At 51.9% G+C, this 13,479-nt stretch overlaps 1 protein-coding gene across 3 annotated transcripts in view; it reads right to left on the bottom strand.

Moving 5' to 3' along the window:
- The window catches only part of LOC119221947 (nuclear receptor coactivator 3-like), a 97,618-nt gene that overhangs the window by 66,909 nt on the left and 17,230 nt on the right, over positions 1 to 13,479 (bottom strand). For all 3 annotated transcript variants that reach the window (XM_062562722.1, XM_062562721.1, XM_037478184.2), the window contains exons 2-11: positions 10,529 to 10,602; positions 6,764 to 6,871; positions 6,240 to 6,400; positions 4,431 to 4,531; positions 4,154 to 4,328; positions 2,255 to 2,437; positions 1,869 to 1,955; positions 1,578 to 1,718; positions 1,054 to 1,201; positions 53 to 738 (exon numbers count right to left, since the gene is read on the bottom strand). In XM_062562722.1, the coding sequence (XP_062418706.1) occupies positions 53 to 738; positions 1,054 to 1,201; positions 1,578 to 1,718; positions 1,869 to 1,955; positions 2,255 to 2,437; positions 4,154 to 4,328; positions 4,431 to 4,531; positions 6,240 to 6,400; positions 6,764 to 6,852 (1,771 nt within the window). In that variant the 5' untranslated portion in view covers positions 6,853 to 6,871; positions 10,529 to 10,602. The remainder of the gene's footprint in view (positions 1 to 52; positions 739 to 1,053; positions 1,202 to 1,577; positions 1,719 to 1,868; positions 1,956 to 2,254; positions 2,438 to 4,153; positions 4,329 to 4,430; positions 4,532 to 6,239; positions 6,401 to 6,763; positions 6,872 to 10,528; positions 10,603 to 13,479) is intronic.

The raw sequence follows: 13,479 nt of genomic DNA, 5'->3' as shown, positions 1-13,479 counted from the left end.
CAATCAATCCATGATTGAGTGATGCTGAACCATCGGACAGTGCTCGACTCACCTCCAGGTGAGAACTGGTTGGCGGCCATCTTTGGGCTCCCTCGGTTCCGGGGTGACATCAGGAGTCCCTGCTGGGGGCCACCCATTCTGGGGCTTCCAGAAGGGCTGTTCATGCCACTCAATCCAAACCCTCCGCTGCTGTGAAACGGGTGCTGCAGCGGGTGCTGCTGCTGTGGGTGCTGCTGCTGCTGTGGGTGCTGTTGCAGGTGCTGCTGCGGGTGCTGCTGTGGGTGCTGCAGCGGGTGCTGCTGCGGGTGCTGCTGCGGGTGCTGCTGCGGGTGCTGCTGCTGCGGGTGCTGCTGCTGCGGGTGCTGTTGCGGGTGCTGCGGCATGCCTTGGCCCGGGTGATTCATGGCACCCATCTGATTCATGGCACCCATCTGATTCATGTGCCCCATCTGATTCATCTGCATCATGCGGCTGCCCATGCCTCCGCCTCCGCCTCCACTTCCCCCTCCCCCGCTGCCACCGTACATGGAGCCGCCTCCCATCGAGCCCATGTGACCCAGGTGGCTCTGCTCGCTCATGCCAAAGCCCCTGCTCACGTTGCCCATGCCCCCCATGGCCATCCCACCGCTGGTGTTCATGTTCATTTGGGCATTCGGGTTGGGGCCCCCCATGCCCTGTTGTCTCATTGCGTTGGGTATCATGCTCCCCCCCTGAGCTGAGCGATAGCCGTTTGGTTCCCTGCGATGAAGCAGACAAGGTTTGGACAACAATGAAAACACTATACACCCCCTCCACCTCCCCCACACAGACAATAAGCGCTCTCCGCCTGGAGGCGCTTGTACAAGTGCAACTGGAATATGAGTTCCTGTGTGGTGTCTTCTCACCGACTTTGATCCCAATGCATAAAAGCTACTTCAGCCGCTACTTCAGCTATTTGTGGGGCATGAATGCCTCGCACAGATCGGCTGGAAGTGCTTTTTTCTCTTACAAAGCAGTTCATGAGACATCCTTTGCTGTGGCGCAGTTGGAGTGTGTGTACTCTCAGTTCCTCACCTCTGGAGGAGATGAGTGGAGATGAAGCCCTGCGGCTCGTTGCTCATGGGGTGGCGGTACAGCTTGCTCTTGGTCTGCGCCGTGACTGGAGTGCCGTCGGACAGGGAGAAGCGGTACAAGGGTGTCTCGGCGTGACCCTGCAGAAAGGCTGCATCGAAATAGAAATGACAAATGAACCCCCTGGAACACTCAACTGATAACAGAGGTCATCAATCAATGCCTTCGGGTTCAAACCAACTCCGCGATTACAGCGAGGATCGATGGCATGGCGCTCAGACGTTTGTATTCAAAAGATCAATATTGATACATTGATGCATAATGTGGATGTTTTTGTCTCAAGGTCTCTTCATGAAACGGATGTTTTGGTAAAGCTACGTAGCCACAACAAATGAGCAACTATAGCAATGATGTAAGGAAAGACTGAGAAAACATCCTGATGATTGGGCCTCCCGCTCTGTCGTTGTGGATTTAACCTTGCTGTGTGTGTGTGTGTGTGTGTGTGTGTGTGTGTGTGTGTGACCCACCCTCATGGTAGTGGCGTTTGTGCGACCAGGGCTGCCCGTCACTGTGTTGAAGGAACATCTGAATGCAACGCCTCAACAGGTCCTCCCACCCCGGACGCATCGACGCCCGCAGGGAGTTCTGGTCGATCTGGATCAGTTTACCTGCCAGGGGGAGAACGGGGAGGGGGGGGGGGAACGGGGGGGGTAGCATGAGGACGAGCGCGAGGGAGAAGGAGACGGGTATGTTCACGGATAAAGACATGAACGTCCGTGTGTTGGTCCAGGCGGCCTTCGGGGCACACAGCTCCTCACCTGACAGCTCATGCCGGGTATTGAAACTCTCCGTCCTCTCCATGGCGGTCACCCGACGGGCCACGCAGATCATACATGACTGAAGGTCTGCCGGGGAAAACACGACGGTTCACAATCATTGTTTTTAGTTTTAAACAATGCTGTCTTTTAAAAAATCTGTTTTCCCTTAGGACATGTTTTGAAAGAAACAATTTGTCTTCCAAAAATCCAAAAGGTGTCTGCATGACACCTGTGGAAGTTTCATACTGCACGGATTTCACAGCAAAATAACAATAAGCCATGCCTTTATTTTATAATTGACCCTCGGAATTGCAAATTAAAAAATGATCAGTGTTTATTTGAACACAGTGAAATCATGAATGTCTATCATGTCTGCCCCAGCGTACCTTCCCCCTCCTCGATCATGGCTTTGGGCTGAGTAAGAGCAAAACACTGCATGGTCTCGTAGCGTGGCCCTCCTGGCCCCTCCTCCATGGGGCCGTGGGCGTGGCCAAACTTGACCAGCATCCGGCAAGTGAAGGTGTGACTCTTCTGTCGGGCCGCCTCGCTCCCCCACGACACTCCATTTACTTTTAAAGGAAATGACAAAGAAAACACACAAGGAATTAGTGAAATGAAACAAAGCCCATTGGGGACTGTGAGCCGGATGCAGCCAAGAATGGGTTGGCTGTCATTTGATCTCGCATATAGATCACCCCCTTCTCCTTCCAGGGGCATCAGCATACACACACACACACGTACAAACAAACAAACAAACAAACAAACACACAGGTTTTCTACTCCTTTTAAATTGAGAAACCTCTCTTGCTGTTCGGATGCCCGGCTAAATGGACCATGGGATTAATGTAGCAACGGTGTCGATTTCCAATATCTCTCGCTCTGGGTCTGGGCAGAGGCCAGGGACACTCAGCCATCTATCCTCATTTAGGCCCTGACTTCTCATCACTGCACGCGCACACGCACACACACACACACACACACACGCGCGCGCGCGCACACACTCTCTCTCTCTCTCTCAGCTGGACGGGGTCACCTTCACAGGGGAGAGGCAGGAAGAGAGAGAAAGGGGCGGCAAACTTCAGAGAGACATCCAACTGTCCTCCAAGGTCTGCGCAGAGCCTTATCGGGGGGGCCTTGAGTTGGCCGGAGCTTTCTGTCTGGCAGGTGCAGGGAGGTTTGCGAGAGAAGACTCAGGAAAACGAGACGGTTTTGGGGGGGGGAATTAACGAGGCCTGACAGGACGGAGGAAACCCGGCACAAAGGCCCCCCCTTCCCCTCTGCTCGGCGCACCATTGGGTGTTTGTTGTTGTTAGAGCGCACGTGCGTGTGTGTGTGTGTCTGTGTGTGTTTAACTGTTGCCCGCCGTGGTCAGCGGTCATCCCGCAGGAATGTGCTGCGAGAGCACATTTCATTCATGCGCCTGAAGAAAATAAAAAGAAAATTAAAAAAGAAAATAATGAAGGGGCAGAGCAGCAGAGCAAGATACAAAGAGGGAAGCGAGAGAAACCGACAGGAACAAAACTCGTCTTAGTGGGCAGCCGCATGAAGAGCGATCGACGGGGAGAAAGGAGCGGGACCCTCGGAGGAGAAGTAGATAAAGACGAGTGTTTAAAAATAAAGGAAGGGAAGCAAGGGGAGGAACAAGCGAGCTCACACTGCTTTGGAACATCACTGCGGAGTTAATGGAGTCGCGGGTTCAGTCGAGCACACAAATCCATAATTAATCTGCTTTATAAATAGTGCTCTCTGCACATACTCATGGACACACACACAGGCAGCACCTTTTTAAAAAATGCAATCCCATTGCTGACATAGGCACGTAAACGCACACAATAACACACGGGCAAACAGGGACGGCATTAAAGTGGAGGTGCATCATCCAGCAGTGAGTCGTTTCCAGATGGCTGCCGTGGGATCTGAAAGGAGCTCGGGCCTGCTCCACGCCGCCTGGACCGCTGAGTGTGACTGACAGCTGCGCCACGCTCCGCCTGCTCAGCGCGGAGTGGGTGGGTGCTCCCGTGCGCATGTGAGTTCTGTCAGGTGCGCGTGTGTGTGTGTCTTTTGGAAAAGCACTCTTGCACATGAAGAGGCTTCCCAGGAGCTCCGCCGCAATAACGAGAGGAGGAGTCAAGAGCGTAGTAGCGTGAATAAATATGCGCGGGAGTTATCTTTACGATGACAGGAGCCTCAGAGTCGTTGAAACCTCTCAGCGTGTCGAGCAGAGTTTACTTCTGAGCAGATGTGCAGTGTGTGTGTGTGTGTGTGTGTGTGGGTGTGTTTCTCACTGTTGGTCTTGGGCAGGTTCTTGTGGAACTCCTCCCTGTCGTCCTCATGGAGAATGTTGTACACGCTGGTGTTGATGAGCTCCTCCTGTTTGTACTGCAGGTACTGCGTCACGTTGTCCGACACGAAGACGATGCTGCCCTCGCGGTTCACCACGAACAGGAAGCCGTCCAGAGCCTGAGGGCACAGCGGCATGGAAGTCACCACCGATCAGGTTGGCCAATAACATTTTTTAAAAACCATCCTTCGCGATGGGCGGGGTGGATCCCTTTCACTCACCTGCAGGAGGAGCGGCCCCAGGTGCTCCTTGTCGATGACCCCCTGACCCGTCGAGGACACGTCTGACTTCTGGACGTCGTCGTCGTTGGATGAAGCTTTCCCTGCAGGAGAGGAAACGGAGGAGGATGAGGGAAAATGCATCACACAAAGAGAAAAAAAAAAAAAAAAAACACCAGCCATTTTGAGCCCAGCTGCGTTCAAAGAAGCAAAAAAACAAAAAGAGCAAAAGGAGAAACACAATGAGAGAGCAGCGATACCTGGAACTGGAGGAAATACAGTTATTCACTACTTCGGCTGCACCAGCAGGGGGCAGCCTTTCTCAATCATCACTTAAATATATATATATATATATATCTTAATTTAAAACTACAGGTGAGGAGGGAGACGGACGGAGGAAGGTTTCTCTGAGGAGCCCGTCAGGAAGAGAAGAGGGCTGGGTGTGTGTGCAGCAGGTAGCAGCCGTCCTCTTGCTTTATATTCAGTGTCAGACTCTGAGGGACTGTCTGGTAGGCTGGAGCAGAGGGAGAGGGAGAGGGAGAGAGAGAGAGAGAGAAAGAGAGCTATGGAGGCTCTGGAAGCTGTAATGGTGCAGGGGCAGGAGCTGAGGCACCTGAATTAATGGATGGGGCTGATGCTGAGGGAAAGAAAGACGGACACGGAGAGACAGAGAAAGAGAGGAAGAGAGCGAGCCGCACTGGAAGGCACGTGGACCCAGACGAAAGAGGGGGTAACACGGCTGGCGTTTTGGGGTTGGTTGTATTTCGGTGTGAGATGGAGGTGGGGGCTGCTCGGCTGCAGGAATCATTCTATCTGATTAGCTCCCAAGGGGCACAGATACCCACACAAAGAAGAGAGAGAGAGAGAGAGAGAGAGAGAGAGAGAGAAAACGCCATTGCCGCCAACATCCAGGCACCGCGAGGTTAAGCAGGGAAGGACGTAAAAAAGAGGAGGGAGAGGAAGGAGGATGAGGCAGAAACGGAGGAGCCTGCACTCCATCAGTTCACTCAGTATCTTAAGATGCTGGGAGCAAACCTGCTGCAAATTATTGTGTGGCGGTGACAGTGCATTAAAATTCAAGTGAGATGGAAAACAGCAAATGATTGAGAAGTGCGGACGTGAAGGCTGGCAGAAAGAGCAACTGAAAGTGAAGAGAGGAGAAGTGGAACAGGTAGAGAGCAAGAGATGTGCCTAAACGCCCGTGTCATTTCTGTCTTCACTTCCTGTAACTATGGCAACCTGTCAGCAGCCAGTCAGGGGCAGCTGTAGCCTCTTCCCCTTCCTGTCGAGGTGGCAGACGCCGGCCGAGCCAAGCCGAGACACGGGAACAAAAATCCAGCCCACGATCTCGTGAAATTCACCCTGTGTGTGCAAAATATGTCCACTCCGCTAAAAGCTAGAATGTCAGCCTGAAGCTTTTTATTTTATTTTTTAAGTACTAAAAATCGCTCGCTGTGAAAATGACCGCTGCATCAGGCAGACAGAAGTATGATAATGGCAGATGTAACAGAACTAATAATTTGGCAGTTTGCCGAACCGATGGGCATGTGATTACCTGCAAACGTCCAATTAAACAGCCCCTGGCGAGGGCAGCGCACAGCTGGGCATGGCACACACACACACACACACGAAGCATTGCCAATGTTTCCTCCCAAACATAAACAGTCGAAGCTGTGAAATTTGTGGGAGATGAATGACTGACTCGTCCTTGCACCTGGGATCTGAGGAGCCACATCTGTGTGTGTGTGTGTGTGTGTGTGTCCAGCTGTCTCTCCTTCCTCATCGTCCGACCGCCCGCCTGCGTCCACTCACCCTGCTCTTTGATCTGGCGGATCTGCCGCACCGTCTCCTTGAGGATGGCGCATTTGTCCGGTTTGACGTTGAAGCTGTCGATGTCGCCGAGGTTGGCGGAGATCAGCTCCGCCAGCTCCTCGATGTATTTGCTCTCCTGCTCCCGCCGCTTCCTCTCGCACCTGCGGACGGCAATCGTGCAAAGGTCAAAGGCCGCTGTGCCCCGCCGGGTTAGCTCGGCTCCGCCCGAGGGTCCAGGTGAGAAATCGCAGAGCGAGACACTCATTCTGCTTTCAGAGGTTTGCTTTGGGGGGGGTATTTAAGTTTCAATTTTCTTTTTAATTGAAGATCCGACTGCGATCAAGTGTCCCCCTCGAATGAGCTTGTGGTTTGGAGAGTTTGCGTAACGACTACTTTGCTGAACAAAATGAGCCTCAAACAAAGGCTTTTTTAATACTTAACGAAATCACACATTTAGATTTCCTGCTCATGGCGGCGCACGGAGGGGCCACACCAGCTGCTGACTCGGTGTCAGACACACTTACCCCAGACCGGGCGTGTCACAGGTGGAGAGCTTGCGTTTCCGGTTCTCTGTGCTCAGAGGCTCCATGGAGTTCTCCCCCAATCCGCTCATGGTGTGCACATATCAGCGCCTGGGAGGAAGGAGCACAAACGCACATGCACAGGTGTAAATACGGCTTTAATACCGGCACAGGAGGGATTATATAGTGGCTTTGAGCCTTTTAGCGCTTATTGTACACGTCATTGTGAAGGGGACTAGACGTGGGAATCGTCCTTTTGAACTCGGCAGAAATAAGCGTGCAAAGTGGATACAGTGGAAAACAGAACACGTTAAATATGCTTATATCATGCAGAGCGTGTTCTCCTGGCAGAGACTGACGAACATAAACATGTCTCGTCCGCCTCGTACTCCTCAACAAAAAAACAGAGGTGAGGTTGTGTTTGTTTGTGTGTGTGTGGGCCTGTGCGTGTATGAGTTCATCAGCTCATATTGTGCGCACACACACAAACACACACACACACACACAGGATTAGCAGTGTCTCTGATGATAAGCCTCGCTGCACAACTAACCCCGTTAGACAGCCGTCTGTCTCCCATAATGCATCACATTTCGTCTCCAGGAAGTGATCTGATAGGAGGTTGTAGGGAAGAGAGGCAGATGGGACGAAAGGAAGCGAGGAGGAGGAGGCGGAGGACAGATTGAAGGGAAGGAACGGAGGAAAGAAGGGAGGGAGTGCAAGGCTGGTGCTGTGAAGTGAGCTGTGATTGGTCACTTTCTTTTCCACAGTGACAGCAGCTGACACTGGGGAAAGGGAGGTGGGAGGAAGGGAGGGAAAAGAGGATTGGAGGAAGGGAGGAAAGAGAGGAAAGTAAATGAAGGGGGGGGGAGGTAGAGAGAGCACAAATAGTGGGAGACAGAGAATATACAGAGTGAATGCAGAGAAACTAAAATATACAGAGGGGGGAATCAGAGCGAAAAGAGGCGGAGGCAGAGGATCGAGCTGGGGGAAAGAGAGATAAAGGCGAGTCAAAGAGAGACGAGAGGGAAGGGGAGGGGGGGTACAGGTGAGAGGAGGGGGGGGGGGGGGGAGGAATTAAGAGGAGGAGATGTAACATTCAGACCGTCTGGTGTGCGCTTTGAATGCTGGTGTGCCGCACAAAGTGGGCTGAAAGCTTCCAGTACCCCTCTTAACCTTCACAGCCGGGGCGGCTTTTTTCATTCCATTGATTACATGGTTATCCTTCTGACCAGAGCACGCTTCCCCTGCATAGTAAATCAGGCCAACGACGGGGGGGGGGTGGCAAGAGGAGCCGGGCCTGTTATTTAATCACCGCGGGCCATCATCGCACGCTCCTTCTGGTGGGATCAGAGCTGCTCGCGGGGGGGAAAGAAATCGTCCCGTCCCTGATTGCGTTCCGTCAAAATCTTCGGTCGCGCGCTGCTGGCTCGCCTGTCTCCAACACCAGGTGATACACCAGTGTAAGACAACAACGGGGGGAGGGGGAAGCGAGAGATGCTCCCTCCCGCGTCGAGTGTCTCTCTGGGATCCGGCCCCTCGAGTGCCGCCCTATCCGAGCCGCCTGTCTCGTTTCCCGCCCCGGCGGCGGCGGCGGCCGCCTATTGATGGAGTCCTCAAAGGGGGGAGTTGCTCTAATTGCGAAGTGAATGAGGCGGCCCCCGGAGAATGGTTGATTAGGAGGCTGCTGAAGGCCCCTGAGAAATGGGTCACCTCCAGCGTGGCGCGGGCCGCCCCCTGCCTTTCCACAGCAGGGAGAAAAGTCAATTACACGCCACGGGCGGCGCGGGGGGGCCTGGTGGCGGCGAGGGGTCGGTGGGCACAATGTGGCAGTGCGGGGGAGGGGTCGACATTAAAGAGGGCGACGGCAGAATGGAGGGCGGCGAGGAGGGTAGGGGGGAGGGGAGATGGGCACAAAGATGGCGAGGAAGCCGAGGCAGAAGGAGTGAGGCGAGGGTCGGTGTGAGACAAAAGTGGAAAGTAGGGGAATTTAAAAAAGGACTCGTTTGGGGTGGAAAAGGTGCTGAAAAGTACAGGAATGTTGACCGAGGAGATGAATTTATTTATTTACAAACACCTCCGGGCCTCGTAGTTAAACGTGAACAGACAGGAGCACAGATCAAACCGTGAGGTACAAACGGATACAGTACAGAGCCATTGGACTCGTTGGACTCAATCACTCGGTTGAAGATGACCCGCATTAATCGGAGTCAAACATGGCGGCGGGAAGCTGTTAATCAAAAGGGCTTATTCACGGAGGCTTGTTGTGGCCGATCGGCCCGAAAGAACCAAAGGACAGGAGTGGGAGAGTGGGACGTGCGCAGGTAAACAGCCTTGAATCCTTCGCGATAAGTCTAACCCGGGTTCTCCACCCCCCCCCGACCCGAGCGACGCCAAGTGGGACAAACACCTACTTCTTTAAATGTTTATCTTGAGGCCTTAACGCGACGCACGTAACGCCATTGGCCGGCTCTCTCTTAAAGTGATTGTTCCGCATGGCTTCATCCAGATATTAAACGAAGCTTCTGCAATATTTGGCACTAGGTTGCAAAGCAATTAGTTCTTGTGTTGTATGGAAAGCATTTATTATTATTACTATCCAGGAAGTCCTGTCATCTCTGTTTTGTCGAAATGAAATGTGTTTGACATGTTTTTAACCTTCAGCTTTTCTTTTTCGTATCACAAAGAAATGTGGAGATCTCATCGTTTCTAAAAATAACCGCAAACATTCAATATATTCAATACTAACTGTTCATTTCATGGAATTCACTATTCATTTTTTACCACTCAGATGACATTTGTTTTCCAATCGTTTGAAAAGCTGAAATAGAAATGTTTATAGTTTTTCTGCAGAATGAAATGGTTTTTGAAATTGTGCATTTTGTCCAGTGTGACGTGAAAATATGTTGTTCAAAACACTATATGGTTTGTTTTATGTGTCTGAAACAACACAGCACCTACAGTATCTTGCATACTTAATAAAAAACAAGATAATCACAGCTCTCGAACGGAGGGATGCAAATGGCCGCCCCCTGATCTCTGTTGGCAAAAAACAAAAACTCACGGCGGTTTGGCGTGCGAGGAGCCGCCGCGCCACGCGCCCTCCGACAGGTGGGCGGCCTTCGCGGCTTTGTGAAGGATAAGGAAGAAAACCCTGGTCCGCTCCCTCCCATTTGAGGTTGCCTTAACCCAGTAGGGTTGGCTTGTCCTCTTGTCGTCCTCATGCTCTCTGGTACTCTTCCTCGTCATCATCATCATCATCTCCAGTGTCTTCTGTTCCTGGAACCGGACTCATCTCCCCGCACAATGCCTTTAACAGCATGTGCGCGACGGCACGTGACCGAAAGAGAGAAGTGCCGTTTGGTTGAGTCCGAGCCCCTTGAGAAACGTGTGTGTGTGTCTGTGTGTCTGTGTGTGTGTGCGTGCTGTTGTCACCTGCAGACAGGGGTAAAAGATTAATGCTCTCTTTCTGCCTCTGTGGCAGGTGGAGCACAAAGAATAATTTGATTTCTCCTCCTGCCTCCCCGCCGTCTTCCCACTCTTCTTTTTCTCCCCCCTCCCCACCTCGTTCCCCACCGCCCCCCAAAAGCTGCTCCACCTTCCGAAGTTCCAAACCTCAAGCCACAGAAACGCCCGCCGCTCGCTCGGCGAAGCACACAAAGCACTCGCCGCGTTCGGGAGGATGTCGCAACCACGTGGCAACAACAAGCCACCTCCACCTGAACCGAGCGGGGCCGTTACCATGCCAACCGCGCAGAATGTTAGCCCACCTTGTGAAGGCGCCCGAGATGATGGACGATCGGATCCCCTCCTTTGCGGTCCTATGGGGGCTGGTTGATGGAGTCTAGGGGGAAACAGAAGAGAGTTAAAGCGCGATGGTGCTTTTTCATCACGGGAATATTGAGGAACAACATTATTAATCGCCGGCCGGAAGACACGAGCACAGGAAGCTGCGTTATCAGCTTAATGAGCAGAAGGAACTGCGAAGGGGGCCGTGGCCTTACTTTGGCCTTTAATGCACACACACACACACACACACAAGCAAAAAGGGATGTTGAGACACACGTTTTACAGGAAGCCAAAGCCGTCGAAAACCTCAAAGTGACGACAGGATGTGATGCGAAACTCAGCCGGTCACTGTGGCTGCACGGGGTGAAGAAAGCGCCTCTCCACTGAACGTGCCCCCCCCCCACCCCCCATCGCAGCCAAGGGATTTACACGCCACGGCTTTATTTGCCCAATATATCTCTCATCATGCTTTGTGGACTCGCAGCGAGATTACGAAAACAGACTATTTAGCTAAATCACCGCTCTAATCCCAAAAGCACATAATAGGCTCATTTGTGTCCATTTAGATCCTGATAAGTAACAATCTGTGTGTGTGTGTGCGTTATCCACACTGAGTTGTTGTAGTCGCTCAAGTGTTCTGTCTGAACAATCATGAGAGTGTATTCTTTGGGGGGGGGGGGGGGGTAAAGACTTGAACCATGGAGAACGCTGGGCGTTTCCATGACAGCCTGTCATCACTGAAGCCCGCCGCCATGATGTCTCATCTGTCACTGTGCCTCAATGTGTGTGTGTGTGTGTGTGATAAACTGTATGTTGCGTTCCTTTTTGTTACCAGGATGTGTGAAAGCCCCCGTTTACAACCAATTATCTGATCCCGCCTACATGAGCAAGAATGCATGGCGTGTGTGTGTGTGTTTGCATGGCCAACCTCATGCCCAGCATGCCTATATTGTGTATGTGTGTGTGTGTGTGTTCACCGTCAGTGACCTGACCGCTGGCTGCACCCATGATTGGGAGCAGATGGGGGCTGTCCGTGTGTGTGTGTGTGTGTGTGTGTTGGGAGGAAAAAGGAGGAGGAGGGGCTCTAGTTTGGGTGATGTATGGACACTCACACACCAACAAAGACCCTCCTTCTACCAATGAGACTGCTTAAGTGGGACGAATTGACAGCTCGGCTGCAACAAAAAGCAAATGACTGTCTTTGCGCTGGGGTCGAGGGGGGAGAAGAACGCGAGCGAGAAGAGCAGCCTACGAAGAGCTCAGAGATCGAGTCCGTGGAGAAACGCGACGCGCGGCCCGCGGTGCTCTTCAAACCTCGAGCAACACAGTGAAAAGACTCCTCTTGATTAAAAGGGGGAGGCGTTTCACTGTGGGACGCTCACACGGGCGCCATTAACTCCACGAACTCGAACTGCGTCATCGACAGCAGGAAGGAGCTCACAGGAGTGTGCTCTTCACAGCATTGCATGACCGCATGCACGAGAGGAGAGAGACACTTGTTGTGACTATTTTTGCATAACTGGAGGTGAATTCGTGTTGGCTTGGCCTGCATGCCCCCCCCCCCAGAGACCAGAACCCGCCCTCCTCTACGGACGCCCCGTCCTTCTAGGACGTCAAAGGGCCTCGAACACAGAGGGCGGTGCCGTATGACGCTCCAATATCGCGACAAGCGCATAAGTTGAACTCGTCTCACTCCGTCGTTGCTTCGTCGTCAGACGAGGCCTGTCCTCTGCTGGTGGGGGGGGGGGGGGGGGGGACGGAGCTTCCACCACAGGTTTAAGAAAGAAAACCTTTGTCCAATCTGCACAATCAATGAAAAATTACGCAAACGTTTGTGGACTCTGGAGGCCGAGAGCTTTGGCTAAAGTCAGCACAAAAGTGTCACTATCAATGATTCCATTATCGGGCTTTCGGGTATCGTCTTCATGTTGAGTATTTATTGAGTTATTCTTTTCGTCCACCTGCCCAGGGACACAGATGCAAGTGAGCGTTTAGCAAACTCTGGCGTTACTTTTAATTATGCGCCGTCCCTGCAAAAGAAGCAACAAGAAGACACTTTGACGGGACGACTCGGGCCACTGTGTTTCCGAAGTGTTTTCTGCCACTCTGTGCGAGGGGAGCCGCGTGCCGAGAAGAAAACAGAGCAAAAAGGAAAAGGACACTTTCTCACATGTTTGATGATTAAAAAAAAAAAGGCTAAAACCACACGCGGGTCCTCATCTGTAACCTTTGGCTGAACAGAGAAAAAATAACGGAACAACGGCGAGATCACGAGAGCCAGATGCAACATTTATCTCCTCCGCTGGAATGTGGACTCGGGAGGAAATCGGTGGGGACGTTTCTCAGGACCCGAAACCTTCCACAGAGCAGGATCCCACCTGGACGCGATCGGAGGGAAGATTGGACCAAATGAAGGGACCAAATGAAGAAAAAAGGGATCAGAGTTCATGACCACAGTCTTATCAGGCGCAGAAACACAGCGTGGGGGGGTTATAAATAAAGTCACAAACATAGTTCATCTTTCGTTGGTGCGATTGAAAGACGAACAGTTGTGGGTTGTGTTGCAGCAAAAGTGGAGCAAAGGACCCATGAAGACCTCTGAGCACAAAAATACTGACAAAACAATACCAACAACAGTCAAGAAAAAAAAAATCTTGTTTTTTAATCGGCTGTTGTGGGGTAATCTTTATTTTAAGATGTAAGCGAGGCTTTGTCAGCCGGCCCACTGGTCCAAATCAAAAACGGCTCTTTAAATCCAGTTTACGATCCTATTATTGAAACCAAATCCTTTGAAATCCACTAAGAAATCTGATGAAGATTAGCTTGTTCCATTTGCAAAGTTGTAAAAAAACCTCAAAGTTAAAGAAGACCATTGTAGCTTCTTGCAGTTGTATCGTTAATAACAATTAAAAGTATATTTAAGGTATTATAA

Source organism: Pungitius pungitius, chromosome 1 (assembly GCF_949316345.1).
Source record: "Pungitius pungitius chromosome 1, fPunPun2.1, whole genome shotgun sequence".
In the NCBI taxonomy this organism is placed as follows: domain Eukaryota; kingdom Metazoa; phylum Chordata; class Actinopteri; order Perciformes; family Gasterosteidae; genus Pungitius; species Pungitius pungitius.
Note: the sequence above shows the minus strand (reverse complement) of the source record. Positions and strands in the feature narration are given on the sequence as shown.